Source organism: Rattus rattus, chromosome 10, assembly GCF_011064425.1.
Source record: "Rattus rattus isolate New Zealand chromosome 10, Rrattus_CSIRO_v1, whole genome shotgun sequence".
In the NCBI taxonomy this organism is placed as follows: Eukaryota; Metazoa; Chordata; class Mammalia; order Rodentia; family Muridae; genus Rattus; species Rattus rattus.
In genome coordinates this window covers 13069399-13092118 of record NC_046163.1, presented here as the reverse complement: position 1 = coordinate 13092118, position 22720 = coordinate 13069399, and the positions used below count along the sequence as shown (strand labels likewise).

Here is a 22720-nt window from a genome sequence, read left to right as displayed (position 1 = left end):
GCTTCAATGAGGCCCCCTAAATGATGCTGTGGGTTCAGTTCTCAATCTGCAGAAGCAGTTCCAGATCGTAGAGATGTGTTGGGACAATGGAACACTAGCTGCTGAGGACAAGCCATTCTTCTCTCTGCAGTGGGCACGTCCCAAAACACACATAGTACCAGGAGCACAGGGGCTGCAAGCCTTGCAGGCCCAGCTTAGCTGGGTCAACACCAGCCAGGAGCAACTGCGTCAGCAAGTTAACAACCTCACTCAAAATCCAGGTACCACCACACCCAGGTTCTGTGGTTCTGGGGATGAAACCCAGGGTTTCCATGCATGCTGGTTGAGCACCCTACCAACTGAGCTACACGCTCAGCCGGGGCAAATCAGCCATTTTGACCAATGCAGATGGGTTTAAAACAATGCTGGTGTAGGCCAGCAATCTAAGTGTTTCACTACTTCCACAACTTCCGGGGTACTGGTTCCTGGTCTCTCTAAGCTTAAGAACAAATTCAGGTGTTATTGTTCAAACCTCTTAAGGCTAGAAGACCCATGGGGCCCCAGCCTTCCAATACAGAGTCTGTGAGCTCTCTGTGGGGCACAGGAGCAAAATCAAGCTTCACTCTACACCCTGCTCAGTTGCAACCTTCTCTCCTTCCCTTACAGAGTTGTTCCGGACTAAAGGTGAACGAGGCTCTCCAGGTAGGTTCACCTCCAGTCTGACCCACTCTTCCCTTCCCTAGAACCTTTGCTGGAAGGCTCCTTAGCTGAGAACCTTCTATGGATTTTCTAAGTTCAGCTCACTGACAATGATCTGGTCAGTTCATATGCTACCTCCTTCATAGGACCACCTCTCTATCCCTGACAGTGTGAGGACACCTGGCTCAGGACCTCTGCCTTCCCCTGAGCCAAATGATTGCCTTCTCCCTCCAACCTACAAATGCTGCCATCTTCCTAGGATAGTATGTGGACATACCTATCTCCTCCTTCCATCTTGTCCAAGTGTCCCAGGCTTCCAGAACCTTCCTTGTCTCCCTGAAGCACTCTTATCAAGCACCTTTGACTAGCTTGGTGTTGGTATCGGCCCCTCATCTTGTGTGTTAGGCTTGGCTCTCCCAGAAGGCTGTAATGACAAGAGTGCCGCGTGCTCTTGACATAACTCTCATCTCAAAGGGAAAAGGTACTGTTGATTCTGAAAGCAAACAGAAATGACTGAAGCCCAGGTACACGGTCTCAGGTTACCTTACACACCCTGTTTTGGTGTGATAGGTTTCCTGAAATTTTGATAGTAACAGAACAAAAGAAAGTCATAAATCAAGGTACTTGAAAAAATACCTTGGTGGGAATATCAAGCAGGTAAGTTAAGACAAAACAGAAAAATACCACATGAGGCCTCAGACGCTATCTGATGACATTCTTAGCCTTTGGGTTGATAGATGCTAAGGGGTCTATTAGTCCATTCTAGACGGATTTTACCTAATGTTCATGAGGATGTTAGACAAAACACACAGATGGGTAATAAATGGTTATTAAGGCGCTAACGATAAACCAGGATAATTTGGCTCTGAACCTGCAACATTCCAACTCTCCACAATCATTCACCCCTTAATTACTCATCAGCCTTGTAGAATTTTACCATAGTGTGGCTCATTTCTGGGAACTGCGGCTCCCCTTTACCAGACCTAAGCAGTGCTGCTGGGAGCCAGCACAGCTGAGAAGCCCAGACTCCCATCCCCTAGGCTACTGCTCTCTCTCTTATTTCATGGTTTGCCTAGCTTAGTCAAAGCCCTCAAAGACTCATTTGATGGCGACCTGGGGGGCTGGGGGAGGTGGGGAGGGGAAAGCATAAAGTTCAGAAGTCCTGGCTTTGCCTCAGGGATAGGCAGTTGTTACAAGTAGTAAACGTGTCTGCCGAGAGCCACAGGCTTCCTGACACAGATAGGGGGCACAGCCTCTCAGGCAAGTTTAAACTGGTCCCTGAAGCCACATCTTTGTGGTTGAGCCCCCCTCAGACACCATCTATACAATTCTTTTTCATTTTCCTGTGTCTCCCAGACCATATGTTTCTTGGTACCACCCTGGATCTTCTGTTTCCTTCGTAGACTCACCTGCCCTGGGAGGCTGAGTGAATGTCTTATCATCCATTGCTGCTCGACTAGCTGCCTCCTCTGTTCTTTTTTATCCTCCAGGTCCAAAAGGGGCCCCGGGTGCACCTGGAATCCCAGGCCTGCCTGGGCCATCTGCTGCGAAGGGAGAAAAGGGGGCTGCGGGTCGTGATGGAACTCCAGGTACAGTCTCTGTCTTCTGACCCTGTGTTCTTTCCCTTTCTCCCCTAAGTTATACTCTGAATCTTTTCTTCCCTCTCTCATGAACGGGGAGATGTCTCCTCTGGATTCCCTCTGATCCCAGTCATGGCAGGAAGAAGAAATCGCACTGGGACACAGGTAGCGAAAGGTTATTTTTACCAAGCAAGAAGGTCTGTTGGGAAGGCTCAGCAGTTAAGAGTACTGGCTGCTCTTGCAGAGGACCCGGGGTTGGCTCACAACATCCACGTTGAGTGGCTCACAACCCCCTGTAACCAGCTTCAGAAGACTCTGCAGCCCTCACATGTGATGTATATCCTCTCTCACACACAAAAACATGTGAACAATGTTTCAAGGGAAAAAATGAAATATGTCCCAAGAATAGAGCACTGTCCGGCCCTGGGCCCCAGCAGCTGACCCCGCCCCCCAGCAGCTGACCCCGCCCCCAGCAGCTGACCCCGCCCCCCAGCAGCTGACCCCGCCCCCAGCAGCTGACCCCGCCCCCAGCAGCTGACCCCGCCCCGTTGTACGGACTTATCTCTTGTCTATGGTTTCTCCCTTTGTCTCCCTGATGCTCCGGGGCATTCCTTTTCCTGAGCCAGGAGAAGGCTTACTTTTGAAAACAGTCTTTATTGGTCTGTAAGTTCTGTTTTTCTGATGACGTGCCTGGGAATGGGTGTCAGGGCAGTGCTGAAAGAAGCCAGATAAATCCCTTGGAGCCGTGCTACAAGCATTTGTACTCGCTGGGAACTGAACTCAGGCCCTTAGCAAGAGCATCTCACCTGCTGAGCCACCGCCCAGCGCCGAGGGCGGAGGCGTACCCACAATTCACTCTGTTGCTATAAACCGTAGAAATGCGTTTCAAGGTGTACTTACTTGTGGAGTTGAGAAGCTCATTAGGGGAAAGAGCAATGGCGCCTTGTGTATGAACTTTAGGGAACGGTTTGGGGAAGGTGACCCAGGTCCTGCTGAGACCAGCTGAGTTGGCTCTGGTTTTCCGGGTCCTGACCTTCCTCATGCCCCTGCCAGCTGCAAGTATTATCTTCCCGTGGGCTCCTAACCTCACATTTTAACCCTAACGTCTCCAGGTGTCCGAGGACCCCAGGGCCCACCAGGCACCAAGGGAGAGGCAGGTGAGTAGGTGTCACAGGAACACACAGTGGGCTTTCTCAGTGACAAGGACCCACACCAGAGACTAAACCCTGTGGGGTGGGCCTGCACAAGGGGAGGCAGCTTGTGTGAGACCTGGGATGGGCTCAGAGGTGGGGGAGGGGGAGTCCACAAACGGTAGTATTGCTCAGTGGTGCCTCAGCCTGGACAGGTTATATAGGGTGTGGACATCACGGTTGAGCCTTCTCTGCTGAGGACTGCAAACCTATGAGCCCGCAGGGAACAGTGCAGCCCATGGCGGCTGAGTGGGTCATTGTGGCCTTGCCTCCCGCACCAGCATACACCTCAGTTTCTTTATACATAAAATGAAGCGGAGGCGTTTGCCGGGCATTGTTCATGTATACCTCTGTGTGTACGTGCACATGTGTGTTGTGTCCTAGCCTACATGTGCTCACATAGAAGCCAGAGTCAGCCTTGGTAGTCACTCCTCCAGTACTGTATCTGTCCACCTTGGTTTCTGTCTTTGTATTCATTTTTAGTTGTGTCTTGTTTCATGATAAGGCTAGTTACACTGGCCTGTAACTTACCAAATAAACTAGGGTAGCTAGCCAGTGAGTCCCAGGAACCCACCTGCTGTCTCTGCCTCCTCCGTGTGGAGACTACGAGCGCACACACACACACACACACACACACACACACACACACACACACACACACACACAAGTCCCACTTCACATGGGTTTGGGGGGTTAAACTAAAGTCCTCCTGCTTGGAAAGTGAGCCCTCTCCCGAGAGCTATCTCCTCAGCCTCACCTGCCCAGCCTCAGCTTATGTCTTAGCCACAGACATAGCTCTTTCAGAGTAGTAGAATCGGAATGCCCTCTTCCTCTCCCTCCCCGCCTCTCCTTCCCCCCCTTCCCCTCCCACGCCCCCCCCAGACAAAAGCCTAGGAGAGTGACTGTCAGTCTTCACAGAGCGCCCCCAGTACCCCACTAAGACCTTTTAACAGCCAGAAGCAGAGCCAGCCAGTCTAGATAAAAAAGGGGAAGTAAACAAACCAGCAGGCTTGCCCCTCCAGAAAGCGCCAGCAGCCACAAAGGGGTCTGGTGAGCAGAGAAAGCTACTTCTAGGAACTGGCTCTATTAGGAAGGTAAGCTAATAGGATCCCCAGGAACCCATCGTTCTCTGTCTAGGCAGGGCTTCTTCCAAAAGGCTTTAAAAATCAGAAAGGAAGATTACAGTGCGGTGAGGAGCAGGCATAGACACTCATACTCACCCATTGCACTACCACATGCGCTCTCTCTCTCTCCCTCCCTCCCTCTCTCTCTCTCTCTCTCTCTCTCTCACACACACACACACACACACACACACATACTCACTTACAAGCACATGTCTACACACATCATTGTGTCTTCACACTCATTTGCTACACACACACACACACACACACACACACACACACACACAAAGTCCCACATTCACTCATGCACACATATAAACACTGGTGCCTGCACATGCATGCATCCTTACACACACAGGGCCACACATTCATGCGCATGTACGGACACATGTGTACGAATACTTGCACAGTACACTCATGTACTTATGTGCATGTATGAACACACATTTTGGCACACATACTAGCTCCCAATACACAATCATGGAAATACACACTCACATATTCATGCACACGTGTGAGCACACACTCTAGTGCTCACACTTATACACAGCATACACATGTGTGTGCACCTGCAGATACTCATGTGGCCTACACACTCACACTCACACTCACACTCACACAGCAGGCAGGCCACTCAGGGGATCCAGTCTCCCCTCTTGCAACTCAGAAAGAGAGGCTTCAAGTAGATTCCCCAGATCCCAGAGACAGCAGGCAACCAGGTCACCTGGAAGAACAGGCTCAGCCCATCCTAGAGGCACAGCCTGAGGTCCCATTCTCCTGGGGGGGGGCAAAGGGTCTGTGATGGAGACCCTAGGCCCACAGCAGCTGGCATCCCAGGAAAGGCTGGAGCCCAGGTGTCCCAGCAAACCTTTCTCCACACCTTGCCTGGCAGCCTCTCTTCCCCTTCCTTCCTCACCCACCCTCTGAGATTTCCCCACTTCTCCTCATGCTCACTGTACTGCCCTGTTCCTCCCCCACCCTGTCCCCTGGATACGGCCTGCCCTTCAGGGTGTAACTGCATGTTCTTCCAGTTGGCCTGGAGGAAGCCATTCTTTGCCAACTCCATTTATGTCCTGTCCTGGGCATAGGATTACTAATGAGGCACCTGCAGAGGGCCCAGCCATCACCAGCCCCATTTTACAGATGATAGCATTGTGGCAAGGGATACTGAGGTCTCTTTTCCACGGCTCTACCATGCTTGGATAGGCAGCCATGATTCAAACCCACTTCCCTTGTTCTAGAGCCTTCTTCCACGGCTATACACAGACCAAGCCTTTGGAAAAAGTCGCCTCTGTGTGGGCCTGCCTGGGACTCTGCCCCATATGTTTGCCTGTGCATCTGTGTATAGGGTAGAGGGCTCTTATGACTGGGTACCTCAGGGCCCCAGAATGTCAGCTAACTAAAGAAACCAACTACAGTGACTGAGTCCTGTTTCTCCTCTCACAGGCCTCCAGGGATCCACGGGTGCACCAGGAAAGCAAGGAGCAGATGGTAACTTAGGCTTCCTCTCCTGGGACAACCAAAGCATTGACAATGCCCATGGGGCGGCTGTCCCCACGAGTTCTCTCTAGAGCCCCATCCTGGCCCCTGAGAGTGAATGGCTTCCTATTCTCCTTTTCCCAAGTCTTCAAAGAGCTCACCAGAACCACCATAGAGATGAGCTAATGAGTGTGTGCTCTACGCCTTCCCTGGAGATCCCTTCCCTCACACTCTGCTTCTAGCTCCAGGAGCCCATCCTCACTAGGACAATGGTGCTCACCTCTATTCTCATCACAGGTGCTCCAGGGCCTCAAGGAGAAAAGGGCAGCAAAGGTGACAAAGGTCTCACTGGCCCCAAGGGGGAACACGGCACCAAGGGGGACAAAGGGGACCTAGGCCTTCCAGGTAAGGACTGTGTTGGGGTCTTGGCATTCACAGTGAAGCCTGAGAGAGCAGAAGGTCTTTCATTCTGGCTGAAAACAGGGCTTGGCTCAAGGACTGCATGCCCAGCTGTTTAAGAGGAGCCTCAACTGTACTCTAATTCTTAATTAATTAATCAATTTCAATTGGTACATAATTGTTCATGCTTGTGAGTTACAGTGTGATGTGTATATTATTCAAAGATTTTTTTTAAAGCCCAAGATATTTGGCTTCTCTGTCACCTCTACGGTTTTTTATTTCTGTGTGATGAGAGCCTTCCAGATGGTTTTCATGAGCGGCTTGAACTCGTAAGGTGAGGACACCAGATTGAGCTCCTGCTCTCTGTTGGGCTCTTTGTGTCCACGGAATTTGGTCCTCTGTTAGCACTTGGTGTCCTGTCAGGAAGTAGCCACCACTTTTAAATGTGTGTGTGGGGGGTATATGGTGTGTATGCGTGTACGCACAATTGCACATGCATTGTTGGTACATTTTTATTTAAAATAGGCTTCTTATACAATATATTCTCATTACGGTTTGTTTCTTGAGATAGGGTTTCTCGCTGAACCTTGAGCTCACTTACTGGCTGAGCAGCACACTCCCAGGATCCTCTGGCCTTGTCCTTTGGTGCTCTAGGATCACAAGCATGTGTCACCATGCCTGGCATTTTTGTATGAGTGCTAGGATTCAAACTTGGTACCTAAGGCTCATTCAGCAGGTGCTTTTTCCACTGAGATATCTCCCTGGTCCCAGGAAGCATTCATTCTCCATGTCTTGGATCGGCTAGCCTCCCTGTCAAGCCTTGAACTAACCTAACTCACTCAGACTCAGGGAGGCTGGTTCTTGTTCTTGCTGTCCTCTTCAGAGTCTTTCACTAATTAATCATGTCCTTATTCTGAAGGGACCTGGAAGGAACCTGGCATAGTACCTAAGCCCTCCCCTAGGCCCTTGTCAAAAAAAAAACAACAGAATAGAAGGCTGGGGAGGTTGCTTACTCGGTGCCGTATTTGAGTATAAGAACACAAGTTTGAACCCAGAACCTATGTGGACAAGCCAGGCATGGTCACAGTTGTAGTGCCAGGAAGGTAGAGATGGGCAGATACCTGGGACCAACTGGACAGACTGTTGAGTTCCAAAGCAGGTAAGATACCCCACCGCAAAAACAAAACAAAGTAGACAGCAACCGAGGAACAATACCCGAGGTCCTCTGATTTGCAAACTCATGACCACCCACACACTTGAGCATAAACAGGTATACACATAAAAAAAAAAAACATTGCATTTCAATATTAGAGAGTAGAGCCATAAATCCCTTTTAGTAAAATTTCTGCCAGCTTTCTGGTAGAAATCAGAAAAGGTTGCTTTGGGGTGGCAGTCCTCTTTAAGACATTCACCCAGCGTTGGTCTCATTGGGACCAAACTGGGTGTCTCCAACCAGTCAACAGCGAGACCTTAGTGTTTCCCTGAGTAGCTAATACCAAGCAAGCCCACTGTGCAGCCCCCTTCCCAGCTGCCCTGCCCTTCAGGAAGGAGGCTGCCCTCAATTGATATGCACCAGGTACTAAGGGAAGGAGGGAAGAAGAGACAGAGGACGCAGGAGAGGACTGGCTGGATGAGTTCAGAATGCTGATGACAAGTGGAAATTTTGAGATCTTGGATGCCAGGGAAGCCTGTGTCTGGACTGCCGGCGGGCATAGAAATTACTGCATTGTTCTTCTCTCTTTCTCAATGACCTTTCCTGTTCTCGATATCAGGGAGATACTTTCTAGAACATTCAGATTTCAGTCTGAGAGACTATGAAAGATAATCCCCATAATGTAGACAGTAAAATGAGCCCCCAAGGTACTGGATGAGTCCAGGCTATGACTCTTCTCCTCGGGGTAAGCGTTCTGATAGGGGTCCTGGGAACCCAGCTATTACTGGTGTCTGGTCATCCGACCAATTTGTCATGAGTGTTCTGTCTCTGGGGAAGGGGCTCCTACCTGGAGGGCTGTGACTAGATCTTCCCCGGCAGCAACACAGGACACTCTATTTTGGAATTTGGGTGAGACAGGAAATGCCTAAGTGGGGATGTTTTACCCTCCTCCCATGACCTACCTTGATTTCTGTTTTGTTTTTTTTTTGTTTTGTTTTTTGTTTTTTGTTTTTGTCACAGGAAGCAAAGGGGACATAGGCATGAAGGGAGACAGGGGGGTCACGGGGTCCCCTGGAGCCCAGGGAAATAAAGGCGACGCTGGAAAACCAGGCCTACCAGGTAAGAGGTTGTATTGTTGGGCCACAGACCTGAAGGCACTGACCTCCCTGACAGCTGAGGCAGTAAGAGTTGACAGCATTCTTATGAGTTCCATCCACTGCAGGTTTGGCTGGATCTCCTGGAGCCAAAGGTGATCAAGGTAGGAGCTGTGGGCATCTGGGCAGATTGGCTGTGGTCCCCAGGAAGAGTCAAGTAGAGAAAGTTGCTAATTATCTCCCTTCCTCCTTCCTTCCTCCTCTTCTTCCCTCTCTCCTCCTCCCCTCCCTCTTCTTCTTCCTTGCCTTTTTCCTTCCTTCCATTCTTTTTTTTTCTTTTCTTCTTGCTCGTGTAGCCCAGGCTAGCCTAAACCTCACTACTTATCTAATATGACTTTGTACCTCTGATTCCCCTGCCTCCAGCTCCCAATGCTGGGATCTCAGGAGTGTACCACTATGTCAGTTTTCATCTCGTCATGGTGTTAACCGGGAACACTCCAGGAGCTTTGGAACCTGACTGTCCCTTTAAACAAACTGCCAGTTGGTAGAAGGGGGCAGACTCTAGTGAAAACTCTTTACGTGTCTACCTCCTGGGCTGCTGAGGTGCAAAACTGGGTGGTCCCACTCGAAGTTCTCAACCTGTCCATCACCTTAAATTCCACAGCTGTGATGGGGGAGATGGAGCATACGACATTGTTTCTCTCTCACCCATAGGGCAGTAGATGAATCCTAAAGATGATGGGGGGGGTGTTAGGAGATGTACGTCATGGAGGGTGGGGAGCCTGCCCTTGTATCACTGTCCCCCTAACCCTGTCATCGCCACTTACCTTTCAGGAAAACTTGGAGTGCAGGGTCCTCCAGGCCCTCCTGGTGCACCAGGACAATCAGGTGCCAAGGGTGAGCCGGGGCGCACTGGTCCTCCTGGGCCAACAGGTGAGACCCTTGATCCCTGCACTGGGAGTGACATCTCAGCATCTGTTTATTCCAACTCTTACACCCATGTGCTGTCTGTCTTCTAGGACCCCCAGGGATTGCCGGTAATCCAGGGGCTGCAGGTTTGAAAGGAAGCAAGGGGGACACAGGTAAGTAGGTGTGCAGGGGTGGGAGCCGGGATGGCTGGGTTCTATGGATAGACAGGAAGGAGGATTGATTCCCAGTATCCCACAAGAGGCAGAGATCCTCTTGCCATCTGGCATTGGAGACTCCTGATAAAGTAAAGTAGTTTCTTCCATTATAAGCCTCTGAGCACAAGTTCCCTGGGTTATTCTTTTCTGTCCATGGTTCCCAGAGAATCTCGAATGCCATCACCAAACATGGAGCATCACAGAGGGAAGCTGAAACCTTGTCCTGGCTGGGCTCACCTGTGGTGACCTCAGCGCAGGATTAGGACAGAGGGCAAAATCTCTTCCTTTGTACCCTCTTATGGAAACACTGGTCCAAACCAGGGAACTCATGGAAGCTAGTTTACAAGGCTTGTACAGCCTAAAAGAAGGTCTCCATATGTAGTGGATCTGGGAGGGTTGTCCAAAAGTCGGATCACAAAGATGCTGTCTTCCAGATTCTGTCACATAGACTAAAGTAGAGTCACTCGATCCATCGTATAGACTAACAGAGTCATTCATTTCTGTTTGATAGACTAACATAGACTCATTATACTCTATCATATAGACTAACAGAGTCATTCTATTTTGTAGTCTGTATTGTAAACAACTTGCCAGATTTATCTGTGTCGCATGGCCTCTCATCAGTGTGGGTCACCTGATAAGACCTGAGCTAATCTGCCTGATATCCGAAGCCAAGCTTCTACATTGTGTTCACCTGGTCTAGAGAGTTCCGCCCACTGCACTGGGCACTGCGTTGATGGGCGGATTGCCATAGGTTTGTGGGCAGATGCCATAGACAGACTGCAGGCATGCTCCAAGTGTGGACTCTCCAGATGCCTTCTGGAAAGCCCTGTGCAGTCGGGAGTCTCAGTTGAGAGTGCCGTGAGGATGAAGAGCAGAGCCATAAGATTAGGCCCCTGTCCTTAAGAATCTCAGAGGACCCTCTGCCTTGACCCTTTCCTCTGCCAAAGAATAAGGTTGAGCAAGGTCAAACAACTTGGGCGCTCTAGCCTTTGGCAGGACTATGAACACACATAAAGGCTGGCCCATCCCTGTTTCATCTGGTCAAGCGGTTGGCTGACTCATTCATTCATTCATTCATTCATTCACTCACTCACTCACTCACTCACTCGCTCACTCACTCACTTACTCACTCATTCATGCATGCATTAGTACCTCTTAACAGGCCTTGAACTCTGAGTATATGATCTCTGTTTCTTTCTTGAAAGCAATTAGGTTAACATATCAGCTGCATTTTCTCCATTCTTTGGTTCCCTTGAGGCTTACAATCCCTCACAACCCTTCACCAGGGTTAGAGAGATAGCTCATTGGATTAAATGCTTGCCTAGCAAGCATGAGGACCTAAAATCAATCCCCAAAACTCATGTCAAAATAAACCAGTGGGCTTGCTTTTAACCCCAGTCTGATGGAGGTGGAGACAGGTAGATTCTTGGGGCTCTCTGGTCAGACAGCCTAGCCTACCCAGCAAGTTTCAAGAGTGGGCAATGCTATCTCAGAACACAAGGTGGGAAGCATCTGAGGAACAACAGTTGATGTTATCCTCCAGCTGCCATGTACATGTGTGTGTGTGTACATACATCACACACACACAAGACCTCACACCAACCATACACAAGAAACATACATATATGCACTTGCACTTGCGTACACAGTATCACACACACACACACACACACACACACACACAAACACACACACACACCCAAGACCCCATATCTTAGTCTGTGGCTCATTGATCTTCATAGAGCTGGTGAGCATCTTTATGTGGTGTGTGTGTGTGTGTGTGTGTGTGTGTGTGTGTGTGTGTAAATATCATCATCCAGGTGGTAAATACCATCAGTCAAATCCTATGGGTCACCCATTAAGTATGGCTCCCTATGTAAACACAATAGATTATATACTCAGTTTATGATATATGATAATCACCATTTAGGTAGGTGGCTCACCCCAAGGCCAAAGCTTGCCTTGGTGTAACATCTGCTGGCTTATGTGAACTTCCTCTGAAAGGGACTTCCCAGAATTCTGTGGGCTAATGAGTGGCCACACAGATTAGAATTGGTGGTTCCTGGCATGGCTATCCAGAGGGGTGGGTGAGAGATGTGACCTGAATGTCACCCTCATGTTTGACAATATCATCACTTCGTACGCTCACTGTCAGGAAGCTGGTAATCCCCAAGCCAGAGCTTCTGTGGCAGCTATCCAGCTTTGATAAGGCAATCCAGGTTTCAAATCCATGGGCTTCCCATTTTGTAAATAAAACCATGAATCTCTCAATCGACCAACTAGCTGATTCAGATGAGACAGATGAAGACATTGCACTGGCTTGGCCTGGGTTTCACTATTACGGGTTAATTGTAAGCAAGGAGAGGTCTGTTTGCTGTTAAATTGCCTCTGGGCCATGCCCTGTGCTCTGAACTTCACCATCGCACTCTTGATCTATCAACCCCCACTTGCCTTTTATCTTTCATGGCTAGCAGTCAGAAAGCAGAGATGGGGCTGGGAAATGTCCCAGTCTCTAAAGTGCATGCTACACAAGCATGAGGGACCTGAGTTCAGATCCTCAGAATCCATGTAAAAGCCAGACTGACAGAGGCCACCTGCCATTCCAGCCTTCAAGAGACAGAGACAGGGAATTACCAGAGTATGCTGGCTAGCTACACTAGTCTGAACTGGTGAGCTCTGGGTTCTGCCTTGATAAAGAGGAGGTCATTAAGGAAGACATTTGACATCAACTTCGGGCCTCTGTGTGGGCACTCACACACACATATGTGCCTATATGTACATGCACATTGCAAAGGCTCAAAGAGGCTAAATTTTTGCCACCGGCTGCTAATGCACAGAGAGTCAGAGTTCATCCCACTGTCTGATCCCAAAGACTGCTTTTCCTGATTTTGTTATATGGAGTAGCTCATGTTGTAACCCAAGAGGAAACAAAGCTGCCCTTGGTTAGAGGCTGCCTTAGTGGGGCCCTGAACCAGTAAATTGTTAGAAACATGTGTTCTTGGGTCCCCACTCCAGTCCCACTTAATCAACATCTCTGAGTGGACCCAGTAAGATGTTTCTGTGTGTGTGTGTGTGTGTGTGTGTGTGTGTGTGTGTGTGTATGTGTGTGTGCAGAAGCCACCAGAAGAGCTTGCCAGATAACTCTCCCTATCAATTTCTGCCTTATGTTTTGAGATAGAGTCAGCCATTGAGCAAGACGTTTGCTACCTATCTCCATTCTCCACAGAGAACCATGCACAGCCATGCACGGCCATGCACGACCATGTCTGGCTTTTACATGACTGCTGTGGATTCATGCACATGTCCTCATGCTTGCACAGGCATTGTTCTCACCCAGTGAACCACCTCCTAGCCCCCAAACAAATCACAGGCAGGCAACTCTGAGACACATTGAAGTTAGACAATGGCATCATTCAAGGGAGCCTGGAGAGCCCCTGAGAGATCATTCAGACCAAGCTAAGGAAGACGTCGGGAAGAAGCAAGCTGGGCATACTGATGAGACAAAGACAGCTTAGGGCAACCTTGGGAGCTGGGGTCGGGAACAGCCAAGCTGCACTGTTCACTCCTTTAGGACCCTGGATAGATCCCCTCATGTCTCTGAGTGTCAGCAGCACCTACTTCCTCTCTGAAACAGGGAACCAGCAGGAATTCTCAGGGGAGTGGATAATGACAGAGGCAGGGCTGGTCTGCACAGACAGATCTGTTGGTAAAGTACTTGAGGGTCTGAGTTCACTCCCTAGAACTGGTGTGAAAACAAGCCGGGCTTGGGCGGCACCCATTAGTAATCTCAACACTGGAAAGATTGAAAATCCCTGATGCTCAATGGCCAGCTAAAGTCAGGGCATAGCTGAAATCTGTGAGTTCCGGGCCAGGCGTGGCCTTGCACCCAGGTCCCTCTGCTCCCCTGTGTGAGGTCTGGAAACTCTGAGGAGAGAGTGGTGGGAAAGTCAAGAAGGAACTCTCCTCAGGCCATGGCAAGGAGGTGATGATGGCTCTACATGGTTTCTGGTGATGATACAGGGTGGGTGGGATCTGATGTGTAAGACTGACCTGTGTCACCAGGTCACTAGCCTGTGTCACCAGCCTGTCAGGCACAAGGAGCTATGAACAGCTGTTCTATCGTCTACTCTTTCTCAATGGCCCACAATAAGCTTGCACTCCCCCGGGTTTGCAGAACTGTCTGAGGGAATAAGTCCCACTGATCTGAAAGAAACCAGTATGGATCCTTAAAATGCTAAAGGAACAGATCATGGCCCACTATGGGGATGCCTCAAGGGTGCTGGAGATAATGGATCTTCTGCGTAAAGCTAGTAGTCATAAAGGAGTGAATGAGAGGAGAGGGAGGGAGTAACACAAGGAAGGAGGGGCCAGTGAAATGGCTCATGGGTAATTTAGTTTGCAACCAGGCTACATATCCTGAGTTTTGCACTCAGGTTCCACAAGATAGAAAGAGAGAACTGACTCCTGAAAGTTGTCCTTTGTCGTAGTCTCCTCCCACTCTCTCCCAAAGAGACAAAGGAGCAGGAGCAAAGACCTCTCATATTAACCTCAAATGGAATGACCACCAATATTTGCCTTCTTATTTTTCCATTTCTGAACATAAGACTCCCTTGTCATGTGGACCTTTACACATCCTGGAAATATGGCAAATAATCCAACAAATAACTAGTTAAAGGTGAGGGCCTGAGTTTATGGACTCCACCAGAATCCACATTAAAACCTTAGCAAGGCATGGTATTGTGCTCCTGTAATCCTAGAACCGGGGAGGTAGAAGCAGGATCCCTGGGGGTTTGTTGTGCAGCCAGCCTAAGCTACTTTGAGAGTTCGAGGCTCCAGCGAGACACCCTGACAAAGGACAAGGTGGACAGAGCCCATAGAAGGACACTGGAGGTTGTCCCCTGTCCTTACACTCTCACACACAAACACAAATTACTATTGGCCCATCTTCTACAGGTGATAACCCCCAAAGATCTGGGTGGCTACTGCACAACCTTTGGAACCCAAGTGTTCTTTTATAAAATATTCTGATCTATCTTCTGAAAATCTCATGAAACAATAAGGACGCAGGTTGGATTTAAGGTCACATCAGGTCACTGTTGTCCAGTTGGGGAAGGCTGGTCAGGGCATCTGGAATCGGCGTACCTCAGACTTTCACCCAGCACGTCCGTATCTTCATCTGTCTGCAGCCTGTCTCTCCTTCCACCCCACCGTGAGGGTTGAAGCAATCACAGAGAACTGGTGTACCCTTCCGTCTGCATTAATCAGACAAAGGTAGAGGCTAAGATTAAAAGCGTCTAATATCTAAGTTTTATTATCGTCTCCCCCTTCCCTGTGTTCCCATCTTAGGAATTCAAGGACAGAAAGGCACAAAAGGAGAATCAGGAGTCCCAGGTAAAGAGCTGCTTCATTTTAATTTCTCAGGATGATGACTGGGAGGCCTGTGTGTGTGGAACTAAGTCTCATTGGCTTTGAACACTGTGACCTTACCTCAGAGTTGAGGCAGAGACTGAGGTTTGCCACCCAAACCTCTATTCCTTCCCTGGAAGATCTGGGTTAAATGCAGAGCCTCAGTATCCCAAAATGGAAAGAAATTGGGTCAGAGCCTGAGAAGGGTGGGCAGCGTATGCACAGGTGTCAGGCCATGCTACCACCAAAGAAACTGGGTGGAGCTGGTCTCTCCTTAGGGGTTAGGGCTTCCCCATCTCTGCCTTGCTCTGTTTCACCCTTCCTCGCTTCCCAAGTCCTGCTGCTATTTTGATATTTCTCATTAGGGTATCTTCTCTTCTAATTCTTCTTCATCCTCCCCTTCCTCCCTCTCCTTCTCCCCTTCCCCGTCCTCTTCCCCTTCCCTTCTCCCCTCCCCTCCTCCTCTTCTTCTTTTCTTCCTCTTTCTCCTCCTCTTCTTCTTCTTTTCTTCCTCCTCCTCTTCCTTCTTCCTTTTCTTCCACTTCTCTTCCCCCTCTTAATCCTCTCACCTCCTCCCCCTTCTCCCTCCTCCTTCCCCTTTTCTTCTTCCCCCCTCCTCCTTTCTTCACTGTCACCATCTCCATCATGCCCAAAGCAGTTTATAAAGAAACAAGTAAATATGAGGTCAGGGGCATGGTGCTGGCTCATTCTCTGCTTTGGTACCATGTGGTAGGTGGTGTCCTAATGGAGGCATAGCTCCAAATACCACAAACTCCAATGAGCAAACATAAGAACTGAATCTAGCCTTGTTTGTTTGGTTTGGTTTGATTCGTTTATTTGTTTGGGGTTTTTTAGTTGGTTGGTTGGTTGGTTGGTTGGTTGGTTGGTTGGTTGTAGGTTGGCTGGTTGGTTGGTTGGTTGGTAGGTTGGTTGGTTAGTTGGTAGGTTGGTTGGTTGGTTGGTAGGTTGGTTGGTTTTTTAAGATAGCGTCTCATTATATAGCCCTGATTAGACTAGAAACTTGCTATATAGAGCAGATTGACCTCAAACTCACAGAGATCTTCCTGCTTCTGCCCCCAGCCCAAGTGTTGTAACTGAATCTTTAAGCAGACTGGTTTATTCAGCCAGCCAGCACATTGGGAAAATGGGGATCACTTTCCGATCTATCCATCTCAACCATCCATCTATCATTGAGAGCTCAGAACGACAGGAATCCAAGAAGCAGAATCCCAGGCTCTCTTCTGCAGATAGTGTCCTCACATAGCCTGGAGGACTACCCACCATGACCATACCCTCTTAATAGCCCTTGCCTGAGGCTCAGTCTCCCAACACAAGAACCTTGGTGGGGTGTGCTCAAACCATATCTATGCAAAAGCAAGTGCTAAAACTGGATGTAGGCAGGCTTCTGGAGTGTTCTCTCTTCCATGTGAGTTACATATTTTATTATATTCTTAACTTATTAATCAGACATGGGGACCCAGAAACATTCTAAGAAACTGTCACAGAAAGGCTAAAACACCTACAATTTATCTCATCTTCTAAGGACTCCACCAGCAATATCCTCCCGTGCATTCTCAATGGCATTAATGTGGTAAACCAGATAACTAGAACAGCCCCTAGCTGGACCAAAGCCTTGGCCACATGCTCACACAGCCCATTACTGGGAGATCTGATAGTCCAGGGTCATTCATCCACAATCAGAAAGGCCCTATGTCCTCCTAGAGAACAGAGTAGGGCATCTGTGTAGCTAACTATCTCCTCTCAGGTCTTGTAGGCAGAAAGGGAGACACTGGAAGCCCTGGGCTGGCAGGCCCCAAAGGAGAACCTGGACGAGCCGGTCTGAAGGGAGAACCTGGGATGAAAGGTAGGTGCTACTTTTGACATTGACTTAAAGGTTATGGGTCTTCAGAACCAGGCTACTGGAGGTGTCTTTATTGAGTTTCCAAGTTACATGCTAGGAATTATATTGGAAAAGTATAATCAACTTTCCCCAGGATGCATATAGCTTTCCCTTCTGTGCTTTACCTCAGACAGCACCACAATCAAATGGGTCTTTCCATAAGTCTTGTTGCTTCCTGAGTCTCTCTCACTAGCCTAACTCCCACCCTTTCAATACATCTGAGGCCTGCTTCCTCTAACTCAACCACGGGTGCATAGATTGCTATCCCCAGAGATCCCAGTCACAGGCAGAGCTGGAGGACAGAAACTGACCCCTCATCTGATGTGGGGAAAAGGAGTGAAGAAGATCGTGGATCAAAGTGTGTGGGTTTTCTCTTCATGACAGGGTCTTCTGGCCAGCAAGGACAAAAGGGAGAAAAAGGTCAAAAAGGTAATTGATGCTTTTATTGTCTTTTACTTATCTTTTAGAGTCAATTCAGTGTTCCATGTTGGGGGAGGCTTATTTCCCTGGAGCATTCTTCACATCTAGCCTGAGCCAGAGGCCCAGGCAGCACCCCACCTGCCTTTCCACTCCATCTTTTCTGCCTCCCCCTGTCCTTGTTCATATCCCTTTCCTTCCTGCTCCCTCTGCCTTCCATCTCTCCTTCCTCCCCTCTCCTTCTCTTCCTCCTCCCCTTCCATCTCTCCCTCCTCCCTCTTCCATCTCTCCCTCCTCCCCTTCCATCTCTCCCTCCTCCCCCTTCCACCCCTCCCCCCCCCCCTTCCATCTCTCCCTCCTCCCCTCTCCATCTCTCCCTCCTCCCCTTCCATCTCTCCCCCTCCCCTCTCCATCTCTCCCTCCTCCCTTCCATCTCTCCCTCCTCCCCCTCTCCATCTCTCCCTCCTCCCTCTCCATCTCTCCCTCCTCCCCTTCCATCCTCCCTCCTCCCCTCTCCTCCCCTCTCCATCTCTCCCTCCTCCCCTCTCCATCTCTCCCTCCTCCCCTTCCATCTCTCCCTCCTCCCCTTTCCATCTCTCCCTCCTCCCCTTCCATCTCTCCCTCCTCCCCTCTCCATCTCTCCCTCCTCCCCTCTCCATTTCTCCCTCCTCCCCTCTCCATCTCCCCTCCTCCCCTCTCCATCTCCCCTCCTCCCTTCCATCTCTCCCTCCTCCCCTTCCATCTCTCCCTCCTCCCCTTCCATCTCTTCCCCTCCTCTCTCCATCTCTCCCTCCTCCCCTTCCATCTCTTCCTGCTCCCTCTTCCATCTCTCCCTCCTCCCCTTCCATCTCTCCCTCCTCCCCTCTCCATCTCTCCCTCCTCCCTTTCCATCTCTCCCTCCTCCCCTTCCATCTCTCTCTCCTCCCCTTCCATCTCTCCCTCCTCCCCCCTTCCATCTCTCCCCTCCTCCCTTCCATCTCTTCCTGCTCCCTCTTCCATCTCTCCCTCCTCCCCTTCCATCTCTCCCTCCTCCCCTCTCCATCTCTCCCTCCTCCCTTTCCATCTCTCCCTCCCCTTCCATCTCTCCTTCCTCCCCTCTTCTTCTCTCCCTCCTCCCCCTTCCATCTCTCCCTCCTCCCCACTTTTACCTCCATCATTCCTCACTCCCTCCTTTCCTTCTCTTTCTTATCATTTCTCTGTCTCCCTCACTACCTCATCTCCTCCTCTACTCCCTCCTTCTGTTCCCTTTATCAATTTTTCCTTTCCACCATGCTTGGCAAGACATGGTTGCACAGAAGCATCTGCCCCTGTGCCTTGTTCCCTCTAAAGCAGAATGCAGGAGAGCAATACACAAAGTGCTGGAGCTGCAGGGGGGATTATCGAAGCTCTGGTGACATGGTCCTGCTTGTCCTCCTAGCTGCAGAAATTCTAAGAGCAGCAGAAAAATGCACATTGATGCTGGCCAGCATTCACCTCATCTTACACACATATGTTCTTGTCCAGGCGATTTCAACCTGGTTGTCCGGATCGTGGGCGGCACCAGCAGAGGCCGAGCTGAAGTTTACTATAACAATGTCTGGGGGACAATTTGCGATGATGGTTGGGATAATAACGATGCCACTGTCTTCTGCCGCATGCTCGGTTACTCCAGCGGGAGGGGACTTGGCAGCTTTGGAGGTGGTAAGTGATTCTACAGTCAGGGACTTTTCTCCTACACATGCCCAAGTGGTACAGTGACAGTGAAGTGATGTACCAAGTGATATAGTGACAACCTTTGGTGAAGCGATGTACTATCAGTTCACTGGAAAGTTCTACAGCTTAGCGGTGGGCAGAGCACCGCTCCACCACTCTGGGCTCTGGACTAACCTCTTTCCAGCTTAGCCACCTTTCTGAAGGACACTATCACCTTTCCAGCAGTGACAGCAAAGGCTATCAAAAGTTCCAGGTCACTGCCATGGGTCACTGTCTATCTGGTCTTGTCAGGATGTCATGGGGTCAGTATTCTTTATGGAGTGGGGACAAGTGTGTCTCTTGAGAACAGAGGGAGAAGATGGAACCATGGCAAAGGCAGATGTTTGTTTCCACATCTGGAAACTCAAATCGGTAGCTACCAGAAGTCTTAGCCGTGAAGATAACCCCACCTCTGTGTGTGTGTGTGTGTGTGTGTGTGTGTGTTTTGTGCATGCATGTGTATATGCACATACCTGTCCACGCCTGTTCATATGGGTGAGTATGCATGTGTGTGCACATGTTTATGGAGGACAGAGGCCAGTCTCATGTTTCTCAGTCCTTGTTTTCACAAGACGGAGTCTCTTACTAGCCTGGAAGTACTGACTTGATTGTGCTGACTGGTCACTGAGCCCCAGGGGGCTGTCTGTCCACCCCCTAGGCACTGAGGTCAGAGGCACACACTACTGTACCCCGGTTTAGATTTTTCACACGGATTCTGGACTCTAACTCAAGGCTTCCTGCTTGAGTGGGAAGTACTTTGCCTGCGGAGTCATCTTCCCAGCCCCTGTGAGGATCTTTGAAAAGAGAACATGGGAAGTGCGTGGCAGGGACCTGTCACTCCAGCTCTTGGTAGGCTAAAACAGCATGACGGAGCGTTGAGGCCATCCTAGGCTACATAGTTGAGCTCTGCCTCAAGAAAAACAAAAGCAAAGAATGAGAAGAAAGAAAAATAAAACCAAGATTTACTATATTCAATTTGAGGTATCAGTTTAGACACCCACTACTCCTGCCCCGGCAAAGACACTGGCTGGACAACAGGGCACAAGGCCATCCCCACCTTGTGCCTTTCCTTGGGTGTCCTCTGCTTTACTCCACCCTAAAGCACCTACCTGCAGCTCTCACAGAGGCCACTCTCTGCCTGTCCCCTCAAGACAAGTTCTCTCTGAACCCAGAGCTAGGCTGGCAGCCTTTTATGTGGGTACTGAAGATCTGAACTCAGGTCACGACTTTTACAACAAGCATTCTTACCCACTGAGCCATCTCCGGTTTGGTGCTTGCCTCTCAATAGAAGCTAGCTGGGCTGTAAGACTCTGAATAGTCGACCACATTAGAGCACAGCTGACTGCAATCCAGCGCTCTGTCTTCCATCCTATCAGAGGGAAGGGGGCTGGCAGAGGCTGTGTTAGTTCTTCCAGAGATATAGATACAGCGGGAGGAAGCTGGACTATGGAGGAGCCGACGGAAGGCTGTGTGTGTGCACGCATACTGTGTGGATTAAGTAGTAAATATTTGCATGAGGCTTTCGCTGTGTGGCTGAGGTCAGAGAGGAACCAGAGATATTATACAAGATGTTACAAGAGCTCCCCTAGCCTCTCTCGCCAGCTGGGAGGTGGTCTGCCAACCTGAACTTCTACCTTAACACCCTTTCCTTCTCCTGCCTGCTTCTCTGTCTCAGGCACTGGGAAGATCTGGCTGGATGATGTGATGTGTCTGGGGACAGAGGCCACTTTGTGGGACTGCAGGAAGAGCTCCTGGGGCTCTCACAATTGCAACCATAATGAAGATGCAGGAGTGGAATGCCGCTGACCTGGGAGCGTGTTCCCAGGTGTCTTTGGGCACCACCCACATGGAGATCTGTGGGCTTGCTGACTCTGTTGAGGGGAAACCAATAAAGCTCAACTGGGGATATGCTGTGGCTGAACGTCCTTGAGCTAGCTAGTGTGCTTAACAACCATGCCAAGTCAACATGTGCGTGCTAGGCTCATAAATATGCCCTTGACCTTATAAGTTGGGGGTGAGGGGAGATGAGTCTGAAGCTTGTCAAAGTTACTGTGGCCAGTCTAGACCATCCCTTCAGTCGTTCAGCACCTTCCAGGTTCTGTGCCCAGCAGCCATGTCAGGCAGCTCACAACAGCCTGCAATGCCAGTAGCTCAAATATCCCTTCTGGCCTCCACAGACATCATCGGAAGTTGGAGGAATGGCTCAGCAGTTAACAGCATATGGTGCTCTTGTGAAAGGCCATACATCAGGCAGCTTGCAACCGTTCCCGACTCCATTTGTAGGGGATCTGACACTCTCTTCTAACCTCTTCAGTCACATGTACTCACTGAAAATACACACACGTGTTCGCCCAGGTTTGCCCAGGTTTGCCCAGGTTTGCCCAGACTCGCTGTGCTGTGTTTGTGCAGGACACAGCACAGCAGCAATGCACGTGCCCTTTCCTGCCACCAGCACCTCTGTCTGACAGATGTGACCCGAGCACGTGTATCTCAGCTCACTGGACTCAGCTCCCATGCTCAGAACTCTGAATGCCTTTTCGCTCGTGCAGCGTTGGGCTCCAGAAGCCTCTGGGAGGTGTGAGTGGCTGCCAACGAGTGAAACCGTGCTCAGACATCTTTGTTAATATCATACACAAACAGAACTCCCCTGATGAGGTGGTGCTAGGTCTGTGGCAACAGGCAGGTGATAATACGCATGGGTTTGTTCAAACGCTTTCCACTTCCCCTTCATAAAGGGATAATCGGAGGGACAAGAGGACAAGTCCCGAGAATACAAATCGGTAATTTACGCAGTAAAAAGAGTCTGGAGGCTGAAGGGATGCCTTAGTGGTTTTGAGAATTTACTGTTCTTCTTTTCTTAGTTCCTTGTTCCGGTTCCCAGCTCCTCCTTCCTAACAACTCCCATGTAGTGGCTCACAACTTCCTTTAACTCCACTTCCAGGGGATCCAATGCCCTCTTCTAGACCCTACGTGTACTTCATGCACATGATACACAGGCAAATATATTTAGTGTGTGTATATAGGGTAGCCCTGAGGATCAGACCTGGTGGCTACTTCCAACAAGGGCAGAAAGAAATTTCCTCAGGCGGAAAGCAATTCTAATTCAGAGAAAATTGCAATTTAAGTGTGAAAAGATCAACAGGGACCTGTAAAACACAGGCCATAAATACTACATAAAAATGAGTAAATCTTTTTTCAAAAAGCCTATATGCTAGTAATTATATACACATGTATACATGTGTGTTCATCCTTATTTACTGTAAAAGAAATGCTAATAAGAAAATATATACATACATGTCAAATTATCATGGAAACCCCATCTCTGGTGCTGGGTTTGGAGGAAGGAGCAGGTATTGCCTGTGGTCTAGAAGTCTAGATGGAAAGCTCGGCTTGTGGGTCAATTGGTAGAGTGCTTGACTAACACGCACAAGGTCCTGAGTTC

General features: G+C 49.6%; 1 protein-coding gene across 1 annotated transcript in view; it reads left to right on the top strand.

Annotated features, from left to right (window-relative positions):
- Positions 1-21189, top strand: part of Marco (macrophage receptor with collagenous structure) — a 33692-nt gene extending 12503 nt beyond the window's left edge. The window contains exons 3-17 of the mRNA XM_032915627.1: positions 39-260; positions 646-681; positions 2169-2267; positions 3371-3415; positions 6019-6063; positions 6349-6456; positions 8624-8722; positions 8826-8861; positions 9532-9630; positions 9717-9779; positions 15171-15215; positions 16996-17094; positions 17515-17559; positions 19051-19227; positions 20954-21189. Coding sequence (XP_032771518.1) covers positions 39-260; positions 646-681; positions 2169-2267; positions 3371-3415; positions 6019-6063; positions 6349-6456; positions 8624-8722; positions 8826-8861; positions 9532-9630; positions 9717-9779; positions 15171-15215; positions 16996-17094; positions 17515-17559; positions 19051-19227; positions 20954-21084 — 1349 coding nt within the window. The 3' untranslated portion in view covers positions 21085-21189. The remainder of the gene's footprint in view (positions 1-38; positions 261-645; positions 682-2168; positions 2268-3370; positions 3416-6018; positions 6064-6348; positions 6457-8623; positions 8723-8825; positions 8862-9531; positions 9631-9716; positions 9780-15170; positions 15216-16995; positions 17095-17514; positions 17560-19050; positions 19228-20953) is intronic.
- The last annotated feature ends 1531 nt before the right edge of the window (positions 21190-22720 follow it).